Source organism: Pithys albifrons, chromosome 19, assembly GCF_047495875.1.
Source record: "Pithys albifrons albifrons isolate INPA30051 chromosome 19, PitAlb_v1, whole genome shotgun sequence".
Taxonomy (NCBI): Eukaryota; Metazoa; Chordata; class Aves; order Passeriformes; family Thamnophilidae; genus Pithys; species Pithys albifrons.
Genome location: NC_092476.1, coordinates 4302830 through 4326143, shown reverse-complemented (window position 1 = coordinate 4326143; position 23314 = coordinate 4302830). Strand labels below are relative to the sequence as shown.

General features: G+C 44.5%; 2 protein-coding genes across 2 annotated transcripts in view; both read left to right on the top strand.

Annotated features, from left to right (window-relative positions):
* The window catches only part of FASN (fatty acid synthase), a 43145-nt gene extending 40369 nt beyond the window's left edge, over window positions 1-2776 (top strand). The window contains exon 43 of the mRNA XM_071573365.1: window positions 874-2776. Within this exon, the coding sequence (XP_071429466.1) occupies window positions 874-1011 (138 nt within the window). The 3' untranslated portion in view covers window positions 1012-2776. The remainder of the gene's footprint in view (window positions 1-873) is intronic.
* A 2552-nt stretch (window positions 2777-5328) lies between these two features.
* DUS1L (dihydrouridine synthase 1 like) lies at window positions 5329-19017 on the top strand. The gene is made up of 13 exons (XM_071573565.1): window positions 5329-5677; window positions 8985-9093; window positions 10382-10432; window positions 11314-11426; window positions 12176-12258; window positions 12420-12523; window positions 13485-13629; window positions 14211-14307; window positions 14670-14758; window positions 15544-15710; window positions 16252-16289; window positions 18303-18378; window positions 18685-19017. Exons 1-13 carry the CDS (start codon window positions 5441-5443, stop codon window positions 18834-18836), a joined length of 1461 nt encoding a protein of 486 aa, XP_071429666.1. The 5' UTR covers window positions 5329-5440; the 3' UTR covers window positions 18837-19017.
* Window positions 19018-23314: the final 4297 nt, after the last annotated feature.

Sequence of the window (23314 nt, the reverse complement as noted above, 5' to 3'; positions counted from 1 at the left end):
TGTGGGTAATGAGGGCCAGAAGGTCAAGCCTCTATGGTGGATAAGTGTTTTCTACTGATGATTCTTGCAGTTCTCTAGAGTGACTTGGATAATAAAGGTGTTAAAAGAGAGTAACTTTTAGTCTTCTTTCACTATATACCCCAAAGTTTGTCCACTGAATGGGTGCAGCCTCCTACTGACAGTAAGGGTGGCTTTTTCTCAGTTACCTTTTCTGGACCACTTAGCAGTGGGTTTCTTTTGGGCCTAAAAAAGTAGGGGTTTGGCCTGTAGTCTGGATAAGGTGCACTGTTCTTTAGCCTCTGCTCACATAAGGTTGTGTCTTGCATTATGGTGCAAATACCAGGGAAAAGGAAGTGATTTTCAGAATTCTGTTCCTGTTTCTGGCATCTCCTATCCCTTCAGACTTTTAACTTAGTCATTATTGATTCCAGGTTAACTTACATGTTATTAAGGTTACATAATGACCTTAAAGGAAGATTTGTGGTGGTGAGCAGAAGATGGTGTGGAGGGGGGTGTGTTTATTTGCTTTTCCTTAAGGGCTTGGAAATAGCTACTTTATCATTCATTCTTTGATATTGTAGGTAAATTATTCTTTTGGTACCAGGTTGGTTAACTTCTTGCCCAGCTTATATTTGAGTGGAATGCCTGCCAGGCTGTCCAGACTATTGTGCTTTAAAACACTGATTCCAAACAGTGCCCTGCAGCCAATCTATGAAAATGTCAGGGTAAAACTGCTGCTGTTTTTAATTGAATTTAATAAAGACAGTGGGGTAAACTATGAGCAACTTAGAAGACTGACAAACCCAAATGAGCTAGATGACCAGCTGGTTGTAAATTGTAAATGAAAAGTTTCTCTTTTTTGTATCTCTGCAGGTATGTGATGGGAAAATATCTGTCCATTTTGTTGAAGGGGATCACCGCACCTTGCTGGAGGGAGAAGGTGTTGAATCGATTACTGGGATCATCCACAGCTCACTGGCAGAGCCACGTGTCAGTGTCAGAGAGGGTTAACTTCTGCTTACTCACTGGCAGTGATGAAGAAAATGCCAACAACATTCCTAGTTATGACAGACCCCAAGGAACTCTTCCTGTTCAACATCTCATCTGCTCTGCTGCCAGAACTGGGAAGTCCAGCTGTACTCTATTGGTCTTTTTCTCTCTCTTTCTTGCTTATCTTTTCCCAACTTTTATGGGTTCCATCTCTTCCTTTCCTGTTCTGTTTTTCCCCTGTCGTAACCCTGTCCATGTTACTGTAGTGCTGTGACTCTGTCACTGTGCACTGCTCTGAGGGCTCCCCACTGATGGTTGCTTCCCACGCCCTTGGCAATATGAAAAACAAATTTAGGAGTAGATTTGTTGTGCTCTGTATTATTTTTGTCTTAACAGTATTCCAAAGGGTATGTGATAGCACTTGTTGACCAAGCCTAGTGAGCAGAGAGAGGAAGTGGAGCTGCAGCTGATTTTGGAGATGCTTTTTATCTGTGAAGAATCTGTCTGCAGTTTAGGTCAGAAAGAGAATTCCATTGAGGGTTTTGTAATTATATTTTTTAATTTGCTATATTCTAAGTATTTATTGTGTCAAACCAGAGACTTCTTACTTGGTTTTAATTTATCATGGGTTGTAGGAGAAAAGAAACATCTCTTTTTGGAAGGGAAGATTTATCCTACGAGAGCAGGATGCCCACTTGTTAAACTGAAGTGCATCTTTGGAATAGTCTTGTTTGGTTTGTTCTGTTTTCTCCCACTGTCCTGCCCTGTTCAGAAAGAAAGAGGTAGAAGGAAAGATCTTGCCATCATCCACTCTTCTAAGGAGAGAGCGGGTGGGTGGTGGGAGTAGGGTGGGTGGTTTGACAGCTGCCCCTGTATTGGACAGCCTTTATTTGGGTAAGATAAAAGCAGGCAGAGCTGTCCTTAGGCTGGTACTTTATTTTTATTTGTGCAAGGTTCTGTGCCCTGCTGTATCAGAACCTTAGTAAATCATTAAGGTTATTGATTTACCTTATTCCCTCCCACCTCCAGTCTCACCACACAACCAAACATTTGGAATGAGGGGCAGGGAATGGAATTCCTTAACAACTGAACTGATCCTCCCCACCCCTGCTCTCCCATAACAAAAGCTCAGGCAAACATACAAGGATCTGAAAAGCCCCTGTATATCTTACTTAGCACAGGGCTTGCTTAGGCCTTGTGTATTCATTTTCCTTTCAGTAATGAGATTGGAGATCCCACATAAGTTAGCCAAGTAATCAGCTTGATGGTATGATTTTAAAACACAGTACCTTTTTAAAGGAAACTTAAAATTCAATTGAAAAATGTCTTGCCTTTGGTATGCTGGATCTGTCCTTTGCGAAATCAGTAAATCCTTGCTACACTTATGATACAGAGGAGACCTGGGTAGCAACAAAGCACCAACTAGGAGGAGCTATTGTGCCTCTCAGAACTGCTATAAAACCCCAGTTTGCTCATCTTCATCCCCCAGTGAAGTATCCTGGTAGTACAGGAGCATTCCAGTGACAGGAACAGGTGGCTCCTCACTGCAGGTTCTGACCTAGTGTCTTTTGCTTATACCACCCTCTGTTGATAGTGGCTGGGTTAACTGGTTTTAGTTTTATGAAGTATTTCTTTTGTGAAATCTGAAATAAAACAACATAATGTCAGCCTAAACCATTTTGAAATGTCTTGTTCTTTTTTATCTTTTTTTTTTCTTTTAATTGATACTTTTTGATCTAAAGAGTGTCTTTGGCTTTGCTAGTATTAAACAGAAATTGATCACTGATTGGCTTTTTGTCTTATTTTCAATCACCATTTCTTACTTTTATGTTTCCCCTGGAATCTCTCATTTCTTAGTATCAAGCAAAAGCTGCTGCTGGCATATCTGATTTGGAGTCTAGAAAAATTAAATAATAAAGATCTGGTATACTGGAGCATGGCTTCTTGTTGCCATGATTTTGGTACCTTAAATACAATTGCTGTACAACCACAGTACTGAAGTGGAAACTCTCAGAATCTAATTCTGTCTGTTGTGGTATGGGACAAGCCATAAATGCTTCTGCTTCAGTTTCCCTGTCTGTAAAAACAGGCAACAGCATCTACCTCAGGGTCACCGAGAGGGTTAGACAGGCAAGGCTGTGCAGTTCCAGGTGTGATTGATGACTAGGTGTTAGTAACAGAAGGAGGAAAGTGAGTAATGTGTGAAGAGGAGGTGCCTTACAGCTGCAAAGAAACCAGTGCTGGAGGGGCTGTGAACTGTGGGCATTCCATGGGGCTTCCTCAGCTCTCCTGCACCCTGTCCCTGCGTGCACTGGCCTGGGGTACTGCATAAAACTGACTGATTGATTGGTTTGGTTTAACTATTGGCAGTTGTTGTGAGCCTGAAAAAAGGAGCTGAAAGAATCCTATTTGTCTTGGTTATATTGAACACCTAAAACGAAGAAGAAAGGAGTGATAAAACTTCAAGGAAACAGGTGCAATAGTTCTCTGCTAAAGTATTTAATGTCTCTGAATGAGTTGTGTGGAGGGAGCAGGGACTAATCCTATCACAGCAGGAGCTGGGAAAGTTCTTTATATAAACAAATGTGCAGTTTCATCTAAGCAGAACTTAAATATAGGGAGCTGCTGTCCTGTAGCCCATTATATAACAGGCTGCTTTATGCAGTGTGACAAAAATAAAACCCTTATTAGTGCTGGTACTGCCTGTTGTTTCTCCATCATCCATCATATAGGCAGTTGTAGAACAACACAATCAGATGCAAAATCCAATACTGCAGTTGCTTGTTTTGAGAAGACAAGGGCAGAAGTCCTTCCTACCTACATTTCTCTGTGAAAGTGAAGTGGGGACTCGTGTCAGCTGAGATATGTTCCATCCTCCTTTTCAGCTGCCTTCTCCCAAGCTAAGACCATGCTCATCTTAATCTCAAGACTGAAGAACAATCCTCTGACCCATACACTTATTTAGGCTCACAGTCACAGTACCATTCTGAAATGATGGGCCATATGCTTTAAATCTGCAAGAGGAGGAGTAAGAATGTATGGCACACAGCATATGCTGTCATCACTATTAAAGCTGTTATTTTCCTTTTCTACCACCTTCATGAAGGCAAAAACCCACCTCTCTTGCTGAAGAGATTAGTTTAAAAAAGAATACAGGAAAGGCCACAGTTCAATAGAACTGGTGAGAATTTAAATACCTCTTGACAGCAGAAGTAGAGAAGGTTTGTGGTGCTGTAATGGAGGTTAAGGAAAGCCCAAAAGATCCAAGGTACAACAGTGATAAAGTTTCTCCTGCACTTAGTTACCAGAGCTGAAGAGCAGACATCATGCTAGGATATTGGGGTCAAAAGAAAGAAAAAATATCCCTGGAGCAGCTGCAGAGGAGGCAATGGGAGTGTTGAAGGAAGGTTGGAGAGGCTGTGTATTTGGAACAGCAGAACGGGTTGCTCACACAGCTGAGAGGTAACAAAAGATGGCAGAAAATAATTAGAAGCTTGACACTTAACTAGTTCTTGCAGCAAGTTCATCCCAGGCATGAGTACTGGAAAGTAAGGGAGGGGGGAAATGCAGGCTTTGACAGGGACCTTGAACTGTGAAGGCTGTGAATGGACAGACCCTAATGGAGCCACAGGAGTGTCCATGTAACCTGCTTAGGCTCTGAAGCTTTGTTACCGTACATGACTCTGAGTTTCTCCTTTTGAAGAAAGCAAGCCCTGTGACTCAAGTTATATTGATGTTGTGACTGGAGTAGAGATGCAGTATTGTTGGTGTTCTGGAAGGCAGGGGCTGAGAAAAGCGGAAACCCGCCACTGTGGTAATCCCGGTGATAGTCAGTAGCTTTATAAAATGATGCAGAATGAGCAGTTTTGTCATGTTTGCTCTTGTATTTGGTTCAGCCGGTTCGATCATTTCCACCTCCCTGACCTGATCGCTCCGACACCAAGGACGGGCCAAGCCCATCGCTTAGTCCGAGCTCCTGCACTGCTCAGTGCCGGCCCTTCCTCAGCTCCCCTCGCTCCCCGCCGGGGCAGGGGCCGAAACGCCCAGAGAAGCCGCGGGGGCGGCCTCGGGGCCGGGGGCGGCGGGTGCTGCGGCCCGAGCGGCGCTGCGAGCCGAGTGGGGGGCCGGGGCCCTGCGGGGCCGCGGGACAGGGCCGGCCCTCGGCAGCGGCCCCCGGGCGGTACCGCCGGCCCTCCCCTCGGCAGCCGCCCCTCGAGCCGCCCCCGGGCGGTGCTGCCGGCCCTGAAACGGCCGGACCTCTCCACGCGCGGCCCCTCCTGCCGGCGCCGCGGTTTCCGGAGGGGCCGGCGCGCGCTGCACGGCTGCGCCGGCCGGAGCGGGATGGCGGTGGCACCGTCCGGCGGCACCGGTGCCCGGGCCGGGCCCAGCGGTCGCGGCCCTCAGACCGAGCCCCGGGGCTGCGGCGGCCGCAGCGCGGCACGGGCGGGAGATGCCGAAGCTGCGCGGGGAGGCCTTCTGGAGGGAGACGCTGCGGGGCGCCCATTACGTGGTGGCGCCCATGGTGGACCAGAGCGAGCTGGCCTGGAGGCTGCTGAGCCGCCGCCACGGCGCCCAGCTCTGCTACACGCCGATGCTGCACGCCCAGGTCTTCCTCAGGGACGCCAACTACCGCCGCGAGAACCTCTACGGCGAGGCCTGTCCCGAGGACCGGCCGCTCATCGTGCAGGTGAGCGCGGCGGCCCCCGAGGCTGCCCCGGGCCCGCCGTGCTCGGGGGAACGCTGCGAACGAACGCGCTCAGCGCTGCCAAACTCAGAATAGCCTGTGAATATTCTGTGAAACGCGGCCGGAGCGGCTGCCCCGGGAACGCTGCGAACGAACGCGCTCAGCGCTGCCAAACGCGGCCGCAACAGCCACCCCACCTGTGTTAACAAATCCAGGCGTTTTTCAAATGTGCGTGAGTTGAAGCTAGTCAGGTTCATTCAGATTTTAACGTGGTTGTGTGGGATGACAAATCTCATTTTCTTCACCTAAATACCCCGGACAGTACCTAGCTCACCAAGGTATGTGTATTTTTCTGTTTATCTCATGTCTAGGAGAGGATTTGGTGTCTTAATCACGGTGGCCTGGAGCACTGGACTTCTCACGGGGTTTTAGTCTCCTGCCTCTCATCGTTAGAGACAGATTACAACTGGTGTTGCAGAGTCAAGGTGTGCCCCAGATCTGATGCCACTCAGGGAGGAGCTGTTTGAGTAGTTCTCTGAAACCCCAAGCTCAGTGCTGAGCTCTAGAGGAAGGATGCAAGGAGGATAAGGAAGACTTAAAGCATGTTTTGCTTCTGCTTCTTGAGTACTGTGTAATGTTCAGGTACTTCACCCCCTCCCAAAGAGAGAGAGTGGCTTGTGGAGCTGCAGAATCGTGCAGGGAAAGACAGTTGGCATGAGCAGGGGAATGGCTGATTTCCACACGAGGAGCAGTTAAATGGATGAGGACTCTTCACCCTGGAAGAGAAGTGTCTCACTTGACTGAGGGGAGAGATGAGAGAAGTCAGTGGAAGTATTACTGGCTTGAAGATTACAAAAGGGAAACAAGTGTGGTGATAAACTGCAGAATTAATTACTGGATGCTGAAATATTACATGAATTTAGGAAGTAAATGGAGGAAAACACTTGAAGGTCGTTAGGTGCAGCAGACACACCTTCTGCTTCCAAAGTCACTTTTCAGCTTCTGCTGTTGCCTCGATGTCTGTTGTTGGCCTTTGGCAGAGCAGGACGAGTCGTCCCTTTGATCTGTCTCAGTCCTGCTCTCACAAAATCACAGACTATTCTGAGCAGGGAGAGAACTTCAGTGAATGGCCCATAGAGGGATCAAACCCACAACCTTGGTGTTATTCACACCATGTCTGACCAGCTGAGCTCATCTCAGGGTCTTGTATGTTATTCTTGTGTGGGAAGTAGTTTCTTTTGCGACAGAAAAATAACAAACTCAAGTGGTCTTAGGAAGCTCTAAGTGACAGATCTCAGTAATCTTTGTGTTCTGGGGGAGACGCCCCCAAGAGGGTCACTTACTGTGTTAACTTTCTTCCCACTGACCACTGGTGGATATAAAGTACAGGACTTAGATTAATTTTTGGATTGACCTAGTGCAGCAATCCTTACAGATTTGGTCACGGACTCCTGGGATTAGTTTAGGCAGAGGCACATCTGAGCTCAGCCTGCTCTGTAGGCTTCGTTTACTGTGTAAACATCCTCACTACGTGGCTTGATTGGGAGCTTTCTGTTGTTTCAGTCATCTCAGAGAAAGCAAATTATTTTTTTTTGTTTAGTTGATGTCACCCATAATTTATGTAGTGCTGTAGGGCTAAAGTAACACTTTCTGCTCAGAAGTGTTTGACTTCAAATTTTGTTTCAAGTTTATTTAGAGATGTGATGGCACTGATTTTTGTTAATAGTGAATTTTAGAAAATCTGTTTAAAAGCATAAATGAGAATAGTCTGTAATCTGTTTTTTCTTAATAACTTGATTTTTGCACTGTGCTTTAAATGCAGTGTTAGTTACATTTAAGACTGAGTATTTGACTAATAGCCCATGTGTCTGTTTCACATTCCATGCTAATGGGAATTCATTTTAGACCAAGTTGTGCTTATTGATACCTACAAAGTTTGAGTTGTCTCAAGACTCAGAGACACTACAGGTAACTCTTTTCCTTCCACCTTGATGTGTTAAAATGCTACAGCTGCTTATTCTACATGGGATTTTAACAGTTGTTCCAGCTTATTCTTCAGTACCACATGTAAAATAGTCATCAAATACTCTTTGGCTCTTGACTGCTCATCTTTGGTTTTTTGTCATTTGAGGGTTGAGGATCTTTAGCTGGTGTCACAGGTTTTGTTTGCTGGGGTTTTATCATAGAATATCCTGAGTTGAAATGGGCCTGGACAGGACACCCCAAGAATCCCACCCTGTCCCCCAGAGCACTGTCCAAACGCTCCTGGAGCTCTGGCAGCCTTGGGGCCGTGCCCACTGCCCTGGGGAGCCTGGTCAGTGCCCACCACCCTCTGGGGGAAGAGCCTTTTCTTGATATCCAACTTAAGCCTGCCCTGACACAGCTCCAGCCATTCCCTCGGGAATGTCACTGATCTCCAGAGCAGAGATCAGAGCTGTCCCTCTGCTGCCCCGTGTGAGGAAGCTGTGGACTGCTATGGAGTCTCCTCCAGGCTGAACAGGCCAGGTGACCTCTGCCACTCCTTCGATGGCCCCTACAGACCCTTCATAGCCTCCTTTGGACTCTCTCTAATAGATTTAGATCTTTATACTGTGGCAGCCAGACTGCCCCCAGGACACAGTTGACTCCCCTGACTGCCAGGGCACTGCTGACTCATGTCCAGCTTGCCCCTGATCAGGCCCCCCAGGGCCTTTTCTGCAGTGCTGCTCTCCAACATCTCATTCCCCAGCCTGGCCATACATGCAGGGTCACCCCATCCAGGTACAGAATCTGGCACTTTGTTAAACTTTGCATGGCTGGTGGTTGCCCAGCCCTCTGATTTATCAAGGTCCCCCTGCAGGGCCTCTCTGCCTTGAGAGAGTTGACAGCTCGTCCCAGTTTAGTATCATTGGCAAAGTTACAAGTAATTTAGGAGGATGTTGAAGGTCTCTGGGCCAAGGATGGAGCCCTGCCAAACCCTCAAAGTGACAGGTCACCAGTCTGGTGTCACCCCATTCACTATAGCCCTTTGCACCTGACCTGTGAGCCAGTTATTCAGCCATCACACAATGTGTTTATCCAGCTGTGGTCTGGACAGTTTGTCCAGATGGATCCTGTGAGAAACAGTGTCAAATGCATTACTGAAATCCAGAAAGATTATATCTCATGACTTCCCTTGATCATTTTGAGAAGTGGTGTTTGCTGTTACTAACTGTGCATATTATGCCTCCCTTCTGTAGCAGGTGATTGCTTCGTAGCTATGCCATAATATGTTCTCAGTACTTGAAGGAAGCTATTGCCTGATTATTCCACTTTTCTTTGGTTTTCACAGTTCTGTGCCAATGATCCTGAAGTGTTTGTTCAAGCAGCCCTGTTGGCTCAGGATTACTGCGATGCCATAGACTTAAATTTGGGCTGCCCCCAAATGATTGCGAAGAGAGGTATGTGCAAACCTGAACCCTGGATGAACAGAGAAACAGCATGTTCCAAACAGGTGTGTGTGGGGGTGTGTGTATGGCCAGGCTTCAGGAACGCAGATTTGGGCAGGGCTCTGCCCACGTGGGTGAGCCCTTCCAGCCTGCACAGTGGATGTTTAGGTGAGGCTCAGTGAGTGCAGAACTGGCCCCACCGTTTCAGTCCTGAGGTCCATCTGACACAGCTGAGCGAGCTTGGACAGTGACAGGGAAGTCCTCGGGACTGTCACAGCCCCTGGTACCAACCGGGGCTGACCCTGCTGAGCATCCGAGATCTGACAGGATGGGATGGCAGGGAGGCTTGAACTGCCAGGGGACGGGCCCACTGAGACTCGAACTCAGGACCTTGGTATTCAGAGTCCAGAGGGCTCTCCATTACACCACGGGGCTGCCCAGGAGGCTCCAAACAGGTACATTGGCAGTAAAACATGAAGAGGGACAGCCTTGGGGAGGGACTGCAGTACTGCTGGGGTCAGACTTCGTTACACACACTATAACAGGTAACACTTTGTAGTACCTAAAGCAAAAATTAAATATACTAACAATTAGTTCCCATTGCTCTTAAGTGACAGCTCTGGTGTCTAGAATATCCTTCAGAAAAAAGTGGTTTTAGTAAAGGCTTGATTTTCTGATTTCAGTTGCTTAAACAGCCTTATTTTGAAAGACTACATTTAAAATTACATCATGCAGCCACGTGGCATCTCCTATTCCCTTGATTCTTGCACTGAATTTATTCACAGTACCGTAGAAGAGGACAACACCTGCTGAATCCCTTACAGACACTGCATGTTTGAAAACCAAAACCTGTGTTTGAAAATGTTGGGATGTTGAGGAAAGATTTGTTCAGTAAATTCCCATTGCTCTTCTAAAATGTCTTTCAAAGACTAGTAGGAAATGATCAGTGCTGTACAGGGCACAGAGATATTTCAGTCTTACCAGCTTTTATCCTAATTGGACTTTTTAAACATCTGGTATAAACCCCTGAAAGCTGGACTTTGAGCTGCCAGTCTCAACACACCTGCCCTAGGCAGTCCCTGTGAAAGCAGGGTGTGGGGATTCCTTGTTTACCCCGTAAATCTCGGGTGGCAGGGGGGAATAGAATGATCCAACTTCAGCTGGGGCAGGACAGAGCAACTCTGATTCTGCCAGTGAGGCATATGAGTGTCTGGATCTTTGTATGTGAGTGTTTATGTAAGCTTTGTTCTTCAGGGTCTTACTCCCCTGCACAAGTCTGTCATATGCTATTTTATCATAGGTCACTATGGAGCATTTCTGCAAGAGGAGTGGGATCTTCTTCAGAGAATGAGTAAGTATTTAGAGAGTTGTCTTGGGCTGTGGTATAAAAGGTGGGCAAAATTTCCTCTTCCTCCTTCTTCCCCCAGCTGCGTCTGAAATGTTGGAGTTCTTTTCTGCCTGCACCTGCATACACTGTGCTTGCTTGCTCCTTTGAAAGGGTGACAGGAAGTACTGACCATTTGAGCTTGTAGGATTTGGGTCAGAAGGCAGCAGGTGACTTCCTACGTTGTACATCCAAGCTCTAGAAGAGAAGAGGATTTCAGAGATACTGTTACTCAGTGTTCTCCTATTGGCTCTCTTTGTTAGCTCTTTTCTTTGTATTTTTGTGATTCCATGCACTGTGTAAGGACTATGGGAGTTTAACATGTTGTTCCAGATTTCACCTTGACTCCATCATCTACATTACTTACTTGGGTCCACAGCCTGCCTCAGTTGATGAGCTCTGCTTGCCATGGACTTGTCATGATTATTTGAGTGCTAATTTACAAAGAAGCAAAGCACCTTTTGTAGGAAGAGGTAGACAAGCAAGTGTTGACATTGGAGGAGTAAAATAGCCTGTGATAATAATAAACTTGTATTAGTAATTAAAGTTTTGAGTGGATGGTCCTTGACAGTGAATGTTTGATGCAGTGGAAATGCTAGGGCTATTAAATGGTGTCTATTTTATGCCACCTTGTTAGAATGCAGATTTTGTGCTTCATGTTTTACTGCTACTTGATTAACCTGTGCAATAAGGATTGCAGAGGACACTGCTGATTTTTTAAGCTATGAGAACTGCATAGCATTAACTTCTCAGGCTTTTCCCATACCACACCCAGTGTCAGATCTTGAGAGCAGGCATTTTTCATAGCATTGTGCAGCCCACTTACCTGTCTTTTCAATCTTTCTCAGTTTTACTGGCGAACGAGAAGCTCTCTGTTCCCATCACGTGCAAAATCCGCGTTTTCCCAGACATTGACAAGACAGTGAAGTATGCACAGATGCTGGAGAAAGCTGGCTGCCAGGTAAGGAGGCAGCTGCTCCCTCTGCTCTTGCATTGGACTCGTCTTTGTGTGAAGTATCTGATGACCAGTTCTTAGTGTGCTCTGGAGATGAACAGGCTGCGTTGTTTTGCAGACAGAGCAAACAGGATGCACAGAGCTTGTGTGTGTTTGCAGTCCCAGGCAGCAGGTTAATAAATAGCATGTTATGGGAGACAGGATGATTTCAGACTCTCTTATAATCACTGCGTCCTTCACTGTGCTTGGGCATCTCAGTCTTCACACAGAGCTGCAGGAGCCAATGTGAATGCATGAAATCCACAGGACTGTACAAAAAAAGGGTATCAAAGATGACCACCACTAGTGAAAAAGTAGGCAACCTTCTAGATCTAACTCCAGTTAAACCAGAAGAGATGGTATGTAGTTAGAGCCAGTAGTGATAGTATTTGGATCTTCTGCTGAGGAGAAAGCTAGATTAATATATCACAAATTCCAAACCAAATCACAAATGGAATCCTGTGCAAAAGGAAATCTGTAGGTTCTCCCATAATACAATCTTGTGATGCCATGGAATAGGCTGAGAGGAGCCCAAGGCCATGCCATGGTAGGTAAGCTGCTGATATATTTCTGTAATGCTAAACTCGCTGCACTGTTGAAATAGCAGTGGGAATTCAGTCCATCCATGAAGTGTATGGGGTGAAAGGAAATTTTTGTCAGTGTATTTGTTCCAGTGTTTCATACATGTGAAAAGTAAATGTAATTTTGTATTCCAGCTGCTGACTGTGCATGGTCGCACTAAGGAACAGAAAGGACCTCTTGCTGGTGTGGCATCGTGGGAGCACATTCAAGCTGTCAGGTTGGTGAGCAGTGCCCATCTTACTGGAGTCCTGCTAAGACACTGGGTTTTAAGCAGAGTGTGCAGTGGCATTGAAGAGCAAACAAATTTGTGTGACGGGGAGAATTTGTGGGTTGACTCAAATTCTCAATTTTATGCATCTGTTTTATTCACTGCTATAGAAAAGCTGTAAACATTCCTGTATTTGCAAATGGAAACATCCAGTGTCTCAGTGATGTGGAAGAATGTATCCGTAAGACAGGAGTACATGGCGTCATGAGTGCAGGTAAAGCAAGTTAACTCTTACTCACAACAGATGAGAATACAAACTGTTTCTTAGTCTCTTAGCAGCCCCATATACATTTATTAAAAGCTCATGTCAATGGACTTGATGAACAGCTTTGACTGACAGCTGAGTGGCTCATTCTCTCTCCTCTTGTACTGGCCATCTCTTACCAGAACCAGGAATCACTTAAGATTTGTAAGAATTGTTTTGCTGGACTTGGAGTACTGGACAGCTCAAATCTAATTGCTTGGCAAAGGCATATGGGACTCCTGTTGTCCTGGAATATTTTCATAACATTTGTTAATTGATTGAAGGGTTTTTGAAGGGTTCTCCATTAACTAAGTGCATCTGCAGATTGATATTTCTGCAGATGTTTCATGTCGGGTTGGGACAAGAAAGAATTGACATAACTTCCTATGGGAAGAACTAGAATAGGCATCAGAAAGAGCTTCCAATCCCTCACACAATTAAAGCAATGAAGGATGTTTTCTGGGGGGGTTGTAGAATCTTGGTTTTAGGAAATACTGGTTAACAAAAGGCTTATGAAGACAGTAGAGAAAAGCATAGTGAGAAGCTGTATCTGTAAACTTAGGCCACACAAATGTCAATAGAGACATAAGGTAAGACCTGTTGTTTAAGTATTTAACCACTGAACAACCAAAGCAGTGATTTCTCTATTTGTTAATTTTTTTACTGTGTTTGTGTCAAGGTTAGGTGTCTTTCTAGAAACTGTACTTTAATTAGATATGAGCTGTTTGGCTCAATTAAGAATCGTACAGTGAAATGCAGTGTCCTTAGGTGAGACTAGAGTTTCGTGGGCCCTGTTCCTCATGTGACTACATGGGTGATGTCTCTGTGACTGTCTGGTAGAATCACAACAGACAGAGCTGAACAATCTCCAGATTTTCTTTTTTGTTTCAATCCTGAAATGGAAGTTTGAGAGTTTCTTTTCATTCCCTAGAAGGTAATCTTCATAACCCAGCTTTGTTTGAAGGCCGAAACCCCTTGGTGTGGGAGATGGCTGAGGAGTATCTGGAGATAGTGCAGAAGTACCCTTGTCCATTGTCTTATGTTAGGGCTCATCTCTTCAAGCTCTGGCATCACACGTGAGTATCTCAAGAGAACTCAATGTTTTCAGGGGTCATCCTGCTTTTCAAGGGTCTAGGTTTTCTGGATAAGGATTTGTTTGGCCAGAATGAGTGTTCTGCAAGGTTTTCTTTCCTGGATCTGGCTAGAGAGGATGTGGGCTGAGGCCTTTACCCTTCACATCTGGGAAGCAGGGCATGGGAAATGAACAAGTTGCCCCAAGACAAGCTGTGGTGTGCCATGTGGTAATTCCCCATATGCACACATGCCCTTCATGGCAAGCATGAGTTAACTCACTCCTTATTCCCTGTGAGGCAAAGTGCTCTTGCATTTGTTGTGGAGTAAGCACGGCCATGGGCAGTTACAGAGCAGCAGCTGATGCACTGTGTGTTCATGTGAGCTTATCTGGAAGGACCTTGGCTGTGTGCCAAGTATTTTTCTGGAAAAGAGGTATGTGATCTTTTTCCTCTGGACTTACAGGGAAGAACGTAAGCTTCTACCAAAGGCAAGTGCATCAGGAAAAATCTATAAAAAGCTTTTATAGAGGTATTTTTAGTTGATCTCAGTCTAAATATGTCTTGATGTTTGGGATTTGCCTCAGGCTTCAAGTTTACCAGCAACTGCGTGAAGAGTTGGCAAAAGTGAAGACTCTCGAGGGCATTGTAGATGTCAACAGGGAGCTGAAACTGCGATGCCAGGTACCAAGATGGGCCTTAATCTCCCAAAACTGTCTGCACTTGGTGGGAATGTGCCACATGTGTCATGCAGTTGACACCCATTAGTCACTTCTCTGGAATTTTGTGGCTTTACCAGCCTTGATATTGGTAATTTACTACTGTAGCATCACCTTAAGTCTGAACAACATTACATGGGATAAAGCTGATTTAAGAGTTACAAATGTGCTTCAATTCATCTGTCTTAGTAGAGGGTTTTTTTGTCCATGTGTAACTGTCATTAATTGTTAGCTTGAATTCTAATTTGTGGTTTCCTGGAGTTTGAAGTGTTATTTAACGTATTTCCTGAGAACTCCAGCAAAACTGACTGTAACTCTATGCTGCAGGAAGAAATAGCTAATCAGAAAGAAGGAGAAAAGCCAAAAGAAGGGTTACCTTTTTTCCACTGGATCTGTCAGCCATACATCAGGCCAGGGTGAGTTATCTCTTCTGATATTCAGAGGTACTCACAGACCTTTCCCACCCACACCATCAGTATCAGCCTCTGATTCTGTTCTGGGAGCTTACATTCATTGAAAAAGGTGAAGGCTTTGGATTACTTTTATTCTGGTTTGTTTTTCTCATGGTTTGTTTTTTTCATGGTTATTGTTTTGTTCCTGGGGATGTTGCTCGTTGTTTACATTTTCTCCTTTACATCCTCCTCAGATTTCTCTCTCTTTGGAGAGTAAAAACCAGGAATTCCACTGCAGCTCAAAAAGAGAACCTGATTTGCAGCAAATATGCTACCTGACACTGCTTTATTGTTATATGCAGCACAAATGTTGCTGGTAACTGCCATGGTAGCAAAGATGGGAAGTAAATTGAATTCTATAAAGGATGCTTGTAATATATGGGCACTTTTCAGATAGTGTGTTCCCTTTCTGCTGAAAAATGGGCTGAAGAAGAGAACAAGTGTGTGAAGATTAACTCTTAAGTAAATGCTTCAATAAATGCTTAAGTGAAACCTGGGAATAACAGGCTAACAAGTGCCTAATTTAACTGGCCAAATTTAATTAACATTCCAACTGATACATCTGACAGTGTGTCTGTTATTAACTGCCAATGCTAACCAGAAACATTAGGTTTTTCTATTTCACTTCTAAAGGCAATTAAACTTTTTTGTAGCCATCACAGAAAGGTTTGCAGCTTAGCCAGATTTCAGTAAAGCACAATAGTGGCTACTTCCCTGCAGCCAGCTTAGGATGAAATGCACTGTTTCAGGCCAAAGGAGAGGTGCAAGGAGAATGGAGCCAGTGGAACTGAAAAAGGTGTGCGAGGGAAGCGTACTCTGGAAGAGGAGGAGGATGGAAACTCTGAGCTTCTGTCAAAGAATAAACAAAAAAAAAAGTTAAGAAATCCAAATAAAAGCTTTGATCCATCTTTAAAACGTAAGTTCCATTTATTGGCATAAGTGCATGGGGAGTTGCTGATACCACCTTTGACATAAATTGCCACTACTTATTTTCCTTGCTTGTGTAGTTGTAGAATCTTCAAAAAGAGGGGGAGTTGTTGGGAAATTGCAGTAGCAGGCAATGTGATTCCAATTATGTTCATTAAAAAAGAAAACAAGGATCAAAGCAGCAAATTCACTATAAGCATCTTTTTAAGACCAAAGTGCTTTGCAAACTGACTTGTAGCTGTAACTAGGATTTGGAATTGAACTTCTGTATGCATTTCAAGCAGATGTCCTCCTTCTTTAAGCTTGACTTGAGGATTAAAATCTTCTATGTTTGGATTTAGCTTAGAGGCACTTAAAAATTCAAAACATCTTTACCTTAGCACTGTTATTAGAGGTACAGTATTTTTATTTCAAAAAGAGTCTGGCTAGAAAAACATCAAGCTTTGTCTGATCCTGATTTCTTTTTTTTTAACTTACTTTTTCCACATAAAAATACCATTGCTGAAATCAGCTCTCTCTCATCTTTCCAGCCAAATACGCAAAGTGTGATCAGTGTGGAAACCCCAAGGTAAGTCAGTACGAATGTCCCGTAAAAGGAAATTAAATGACCATGTAGTGGTCAATGGCAGAGTGTCTGGATGGAGATCAGTGACACGTGGTGTCCCTCAGGGGTCTGTACTGGAACCAGCACTGTTTAATGTCTTCACCAATGGTTTGCAGAGGCACCAGGCTGAGGGTGCAGTGACACACCCAAGGGACAGGGTCATCCAAAGTGACCTGAACAAGCTTGAGCAGTGGCCCATGAGAACCTCTGAGATTTAACAAAGCCAAGTGCTGGTGCTGCACCTGGGTCAAGGCAGCCCTCAGTATCAATCCTGGCTGGGGGATGAAGAGATCAAGAGCAGCTCTGCCAAGAAGGACTGGGGGCTGCTGGTGTGTGAGAGGCTGGGCATGACTCAGTAATGTGCATTTGCAACCCAGAAACCATCTGTGTCCTGGACTGCATCAAAAGCAGCATTGGCAGCAGGTCAAGGGGTGGGGTAATTCTGCCCCTTTGCACTGCTCTTGTGAGACCCCTGCCTGGAATGCTGCATCCAGCTCTGGGGCCCTCAGTGCAGGAGAGACATGGAGCTGTTAGATCAGGTCCAGAGGAGGCCACAAAGATTATCAGGGGGATGGAGCCCCTCTGCCATGGAGACAGGCTGGGAGAGGCTGGGAGTGTTGAGCCTGGAGAAGAGAAGTCTCTGGGGAGACCTCAGAGCCCCTTCTGGTGCCTAAAGGGGACTGCAAGAAAGATGGTGATGGACTTTTTTGGCAGACTCTGTTGCAAGTAGGACAAGGGGTGATGGGTTAGCAATGTGAAACAAGGCAGGTGTTTTCTAGGTCGTGTATTGAAACTTCAAGTACTTGTTATTTGCAGACTTCATTTTGCTTTTATTTTTCCTTGGGGAGCATGGCTGTTTCCTTGACAGGGAGGTGTTGCTGAGCTGAGTTAGCAGAGTGTCTTTATTGCTGCTAATATACTTGCAAAGCAGCTTGTAAAATGTAAGTAATTTTCTGTTCTAGTTTAAAAAGTTAGCATTGCACCCCTGCTGTAGGAGAGTGCCTGGAACACAAGGATGTGATGTTGCTCCCTGTTGAAACACTGTTATCTCACCGAGCCAATAGCAGCCTGATGGGGTTGAATTTGGAGCTACAGCTGCTGAAGGAAATGCTTTTCTTGCTGTGTTTGTTCCTGGGAAAACGTTGAGCACTCGTCTGGCCTGCTTTGAAAGTCATCCTGTCTCATAGCTAATTTAGGTGACATCACTTGGTGTGTCAGCCAGGATTGGCTGCACCTGGGCTTAGGCTCATTTTTGATTTGCTCTTGCATCACTGGAATGTTGCAGGCAGCCCTTGAAATCTTGTGAGTGGGCCTGCAAGTTTGGGGTTTTAACCCTCTAGATCCTGTGTTTCTGAGCTATGTCATGAAATGTGGGGCCAGGGAGAAAGGGAAAAGACTCAACCAAGGCCTCCCTAAACCTGAGGGAATTTTTAACTGGAGCAGAGGGAGCAGAGCACCCCAGACACCCAGGCCAGTATAGTCACCTCATCATTTAGTCAAGACTCAGTTTCTGCTGTGCCTTAAGGGTCATACATTATATTTTAATAAATACACAGATCAATTTCAAGCTGCAAGTAGGGAAGTAATTGCTTGATAACATGTATTTTAGGCAGAGCTACAGATGGTACCATGTTTCAGAGTATTGCAGAGAACTACAGCAAGCTTATGTGCACCAAATGTGCTCTTGCTTTTTACAGAGGGCTTATGGCACTTGCCTGCTTGTGGTGAGTAACTCAGGTTGCCCAGCAGGGTCCTGGGGTTGCATAAGTTGCATGTGGAGGTTTTGTTTGTTTGTTTGTTCTTTATATACGAACAGTTGATAGCCAATATGACATCAACTGTGTCATCTTTAAGCTGAGTTCATGGTTTTTTCCCAAAGATCTGAATGTGCAGAGCTGTATTTTTTCTTATTACAGTAAACAGTAATAATTTTCTTTTCACTGATACAAGCTTCTTTACATCCCTATCCCAACCCAGGGCAACAAGTGTGTGTTTAACATGTGCCGAGGATGCTGTAAAAAAAGAGCATTCAAGGAGACAGCAGATTGTCCAGGTACATGTACCCAGCCTTACAAGGCACCAAGCAAACATTTCATCTCCCACGTCTGTTTTTGGGTTAGGGGATGGGGGTGCATGTTAAAATCTACATCCATAGCTATCTAAAAGTTTATAGCACAATTTTAAAAGCCTGCTCTTCCTTCTGTGTATGTTTGTTATTTCTGCTACTTTCAAAGCCTTGGGATGCAGTTTCCAGGGTATGAAGACTCATTCTTTATAAGGAATGTGTTCTGTTTACCAGTGCAGTCATCTCATTTCAGGTTGTCAGTTTGGTTTTTTTGTCCCTTCCTTGCTTCTTCAGGTCATGGATTACTTTTTAAGACCAAGTATGAAAAATCCCTTTCATGGCAGCACAGTCAAAGAGGAATTCCAAGTGCAGAGATGAGTCGGAGAGGAGAGGCTGAGGTGGGGGCAGCTCTGGTGCTGATGGAGGCTGGTGACAGTGCAGTGTGAAGCTTTGGAAATGAACAGTCCAAGAGCTCTTGCCAGGCTGCTGCTTCCCTGGGCCAAAGAACCATCAGCTATGTGAACTTGTTCCATGTGATTAAGTTCTGGAAGAGTTTTATTTAAGTAAAAAATTGCTTACTCAGGGAATTATCCTACATTTGAAATAAAAAGGATGCAATTAAATGTCTCATACTGTGTTTTAAAGACTGAAAATTCTGCATTTTCGGGTGTTAGCAACCTATATAAGCTGCCATCACACTCTGTCCCTTGTTTGTTCATTAACCCTTCATGTCCTGTTTTTAATATTGGGGAATAAATTTATTGTGTAAGAGAACAGCCTTCTGGCATGCTAAAAATAGCAAGACTTACAAATGGTGTCTCATCTGTCTGTGTCTCAGCAGGCCACGCTTTCAATGCAGAAAGGAAAGCAGCAGTACTTGAAAAATGTGAATGTAAAACTGTAAGATGTTGCTATAACCACATTAAGAATTATTAGTTTCGTGCAGTATGATAAAATGTAACAGTCTTCTATGAGTCAAAGATTGAGAGAAGGGAAAATATCTTAACAGCTCAGGTTGTCTAAAATTATGTGGTAAGTTGGAACCAAGTCCATGAACCTTTTCCTGCTCCAAATCTCATATAATCATTTTTTCTTCTTCCCACCTGATAAATTCCAAGAGAAGTGTGTCAAACCAAGTGTAGGTCTACACATGGTTTTTTTAAAGATGGGAACTTGAAACCACCTCTCCTACCTCCGGGGGAAATAGTTTGTCTCTTCCCTCACACAGACCTACATGTAAAGCTGTCAAGTATTCCGAGTTCCCTGATCTGTTCCCCTCTCTTCTAGTAAGAAAGCTAAATGTTCATTATGCTGGTATTTCAAATGGCTTAACTAACCCCTTCCCATGTGCAGTTTTCCCAAAACCATCAGAAAGCTGTCATTCTCCTCCCTGTGACAGAGTATTTAAACAGGTGGTTCAGCACAGGAAAACGGCTGTGGGAGAGGGTCTGTCGTCTTATCTACACAGAATTTAGAACACACCTCCTGCAATTACAGTCCCATCACAGAATCACTTACCAGTGAAAAGGAACAGTCAAGCTGGTTTTAGGCTCCCGAAGTCAGGAAGGGCCTTACACTTGAGAATACTGATTGGATACATTTCTATACAGAATTCCTATTTAAGGTAAATTTGTCCCAACCCTGCTGCTTCCAAGGCACTTTGTAACAGGCACAGTGGAGAGTTGCAGCCAGAGCTTATCTTACTTTTGTACCATGCCACAGCTGGAGGCTGGAAAACTCCACAGGGCTGGAGAACTGCTCAGCTCAGCACTGCAACACAGACCTCCCTGTGCCCATCAGCTACAAATCATCAGGCCAATGGAAAATAACTTTTTCCCCTGAACTTTAAACAGCGATTGTGACAGATGCCAACCTTGCAGTTGCCAAGGAAAAACTGTCCAGACAGCCCCTGGCTCACTAACCAGTACTTGTGAACTCAGAGGCCCAATTACAAAATGACCAAAGCTGAGCCTGCAACCATTCACACTGAGCACACCTGCACTAACAAGGGATGACTTTCGGGCAAGGCAATACACTAATTATCCTCTTTAATCAAAAAATTGTAGTCTGCCAACTCTGCAAGGCTTTTGTTCCTGTTTCACAGGCCCCTCAGAATATATACACTATTTAATTTTAATGGAGTAGGGGGAGGAAAAGAGTGCTCTGCATGTAGAATGATGCTGAAAATGATGTGCAGTCTTCAGGTTTGAGGGAAATTGGATTCACACATCTAAATCTATTTTCAGAGGCACACAAGAAAAAGCAGTTCACCTGACAAAAAGAAAGCTGATTGCTTTTACTTGGCAAAAAAATTTTTTTAAAATAAGAAGTGCATCAAAACAAAGACTGAAAATGCCGAATCTCAGCACATATTTATGGGGTACAATCTTTATGTGCAGAGGCTTCACAGTTACATAAACTACAGCTACAGGGAGTACAACAGTCAAAGCCAGAGCTGCAGAAGGTTCAGAGAACTGAAACAGTGATATCTGCAGGGGCAGGGACAAGATTAACCATCCCTATCTACCATCTAAGATTTTTAGGCCTTGCCATTTGAGTTCTTGCTTGAATTAGGTCATCCCTCTTGCTAATGCTGCTGCCCTTCAGTCTGTAGCTTTTAATAAGTCTGCTGAAGCTTATTGATTGAATTATTTCTTTGCTGTCAAGAAACTGTCTTGCATTATAAATTTACTGAACTTATAATTACTGAATCTCATACAATTCTCTTAGAACTTGACATACCCTATTAGCCAGTTTCTGTACCCCTTCAAATTAATTTAGTCTAATCAAGTTGTCTACGTGACAGTCCAAAGCTACACAGCAATCCTATGAAACACTGAATGGAATTCAGAGATCAGTGGGAACGCAGAATCCAAAACAACATCAGTTGAAGTACAAAGTTCATTTGCAAAGCAGACAGTAATCCTTTCCCTTTCACCCCACTGCAAATTCACAGCTGATGAACTACCAGAAAAGTGAAACAATGACTTGCTGCAGCCTCAGCCCTCACAAGCAAATGATGTGGGTAATAAATACTAAGGTCACTGTCCTGTAGAGCACACTGCTGCCCCACTGCCATCTGCTGCACAGAAAGAGTAACAAAGAAGAGGGCTTAAGAACCTCAGTCAAATTAAGTTCGCTGAGACTTTACTCTTTAAAAAAATCAGTGCTTGACAAGCACTTTCTAGCAATGCATGACAGGTCTTTGTCAGAAGCATTGTTGCTATGATTAAAATTTTCTCATTTTTTCTGAAAGTTTATATTGCATTCCATGTATCAGGACTAACACCTTGTTCAGTAGTAGTTTTGGGAGCTGTCATCCAGAGGATGGAACAATGCTGAAATTTCAATTGAGTTCAGAAGTAATGCTGGAACTGTTGCTGCAGAGTCCCAGGAGGTGGTACAGACCTTACCCACATGGCCTGGGGCAAAGACCCAACTCCGTTATCTCCCTCACCCACTGAAGCCTTTCAGCCACAGCAGCTCACAGACAATGGTGCACCAGCCACAGCCCATAATCTCCTCTTATAGACCCCCCACTGCAGATCTTGACAGCACAGACCACTGTGCTGGACAAGAGCTGGACAGATAATTACCAATCACCCCCAACTACTCTAACACAAATCTTGTAATGGCAAGATGTGTTTCTACATTACCACTAAAAGTGGTTGTGCTAATTAAAACTGCCAAGGTTCTTTCCAGCTGTTTTTCCTTTAGTCCTAGATAGGTCACCTAAAGAAAGCAGGATTTACACTGCATGGGGTCCTACCACTGGTATTTCCTTACCAGTAAAGAAGTGCTACATAAATTAATGAAATCCATTTAAATGAGTACCTCTGATCATACCTTGACACACCAACATGCTGCATCCCACAAAATTTCATCCACTGCATAACCTTGGTGGTCACAGGGAATCACTGAAAATTCCTTCAAGTGTGAGTTACTATTTCCCCATTTAATAATTGGGAAATTACTTAGAAATTTAAGGTAAGAATAATTTTGAGGGGAACTGCTTATACGTGCAAGTTACCCAGAACCATATCCACACTGTTTTCCTGTTTTGGGACTGGCAGGCAGGCAGGACTGAGGCAGGCATTCAACAGTGTCTGAAGAAACATGCCTGACTCACATCTACAATATCCTGAAGCTTCTTTCACAGGCTAAAGGAGAGAGTTAATGCCAGTAATTCTACACGAAAGCATCCATAATGCCAATGAACTAAGTAATAAAAGAGAAATGCTCAATCTGTTCAAAAGAGGCTGCAAGCATTTTTGTCTGTGAGAAGAAAACTGATTGTCTGCCCCAGCTATGGAATGGCCTTGCACCACAGCAAGACCTGGGAACTGCTGGTCCACCTTGTGGGCCCCATGTGGCTGCAGAGGGACATGTGAGAGCAGCCAAGCACTGCTGGATGGAACAGCAGAGACTCCAGCCAGCTCAAGACATCACTGGCCACGGAGGAGCCCTGCAGCAGAAAGCCTCCAGGGAAGGGACAGTCATTCTGTAAAAGCACAGAGATCCACATGACATGGTGGACTTCACCAGACACAAACCCACCTTTTAGAGAGCAGAGTGTAAGATCTTCTCACTTTTAAGTATCAGTGGCTCACTTTGGGAAGAAAGCAACAATGTTTAAGTAGCATTACAGGACTGAAAGGCTTTCCTTCTGCATGAACAGAAGGCATTGCAGTACTTTCCCTGCATTTCTGTAAGGATGTACAGCAATTTACTGGAGGACTTTGTCTCACTCCTGGTCATCAGTGATGCCCAATGCAAAGTTTTCCCCTCAAAAATGGGAAAATTTTTCTATGGCAAAAGGGAAGACATTTAACCAAAGACCTTCCATTTTCAGCACGCAAGTCATAAAAAGCATGGAAAGCCAGGAGAGAGCACTGGTGCTATGGGAATTTTGCTCTTTGAACAT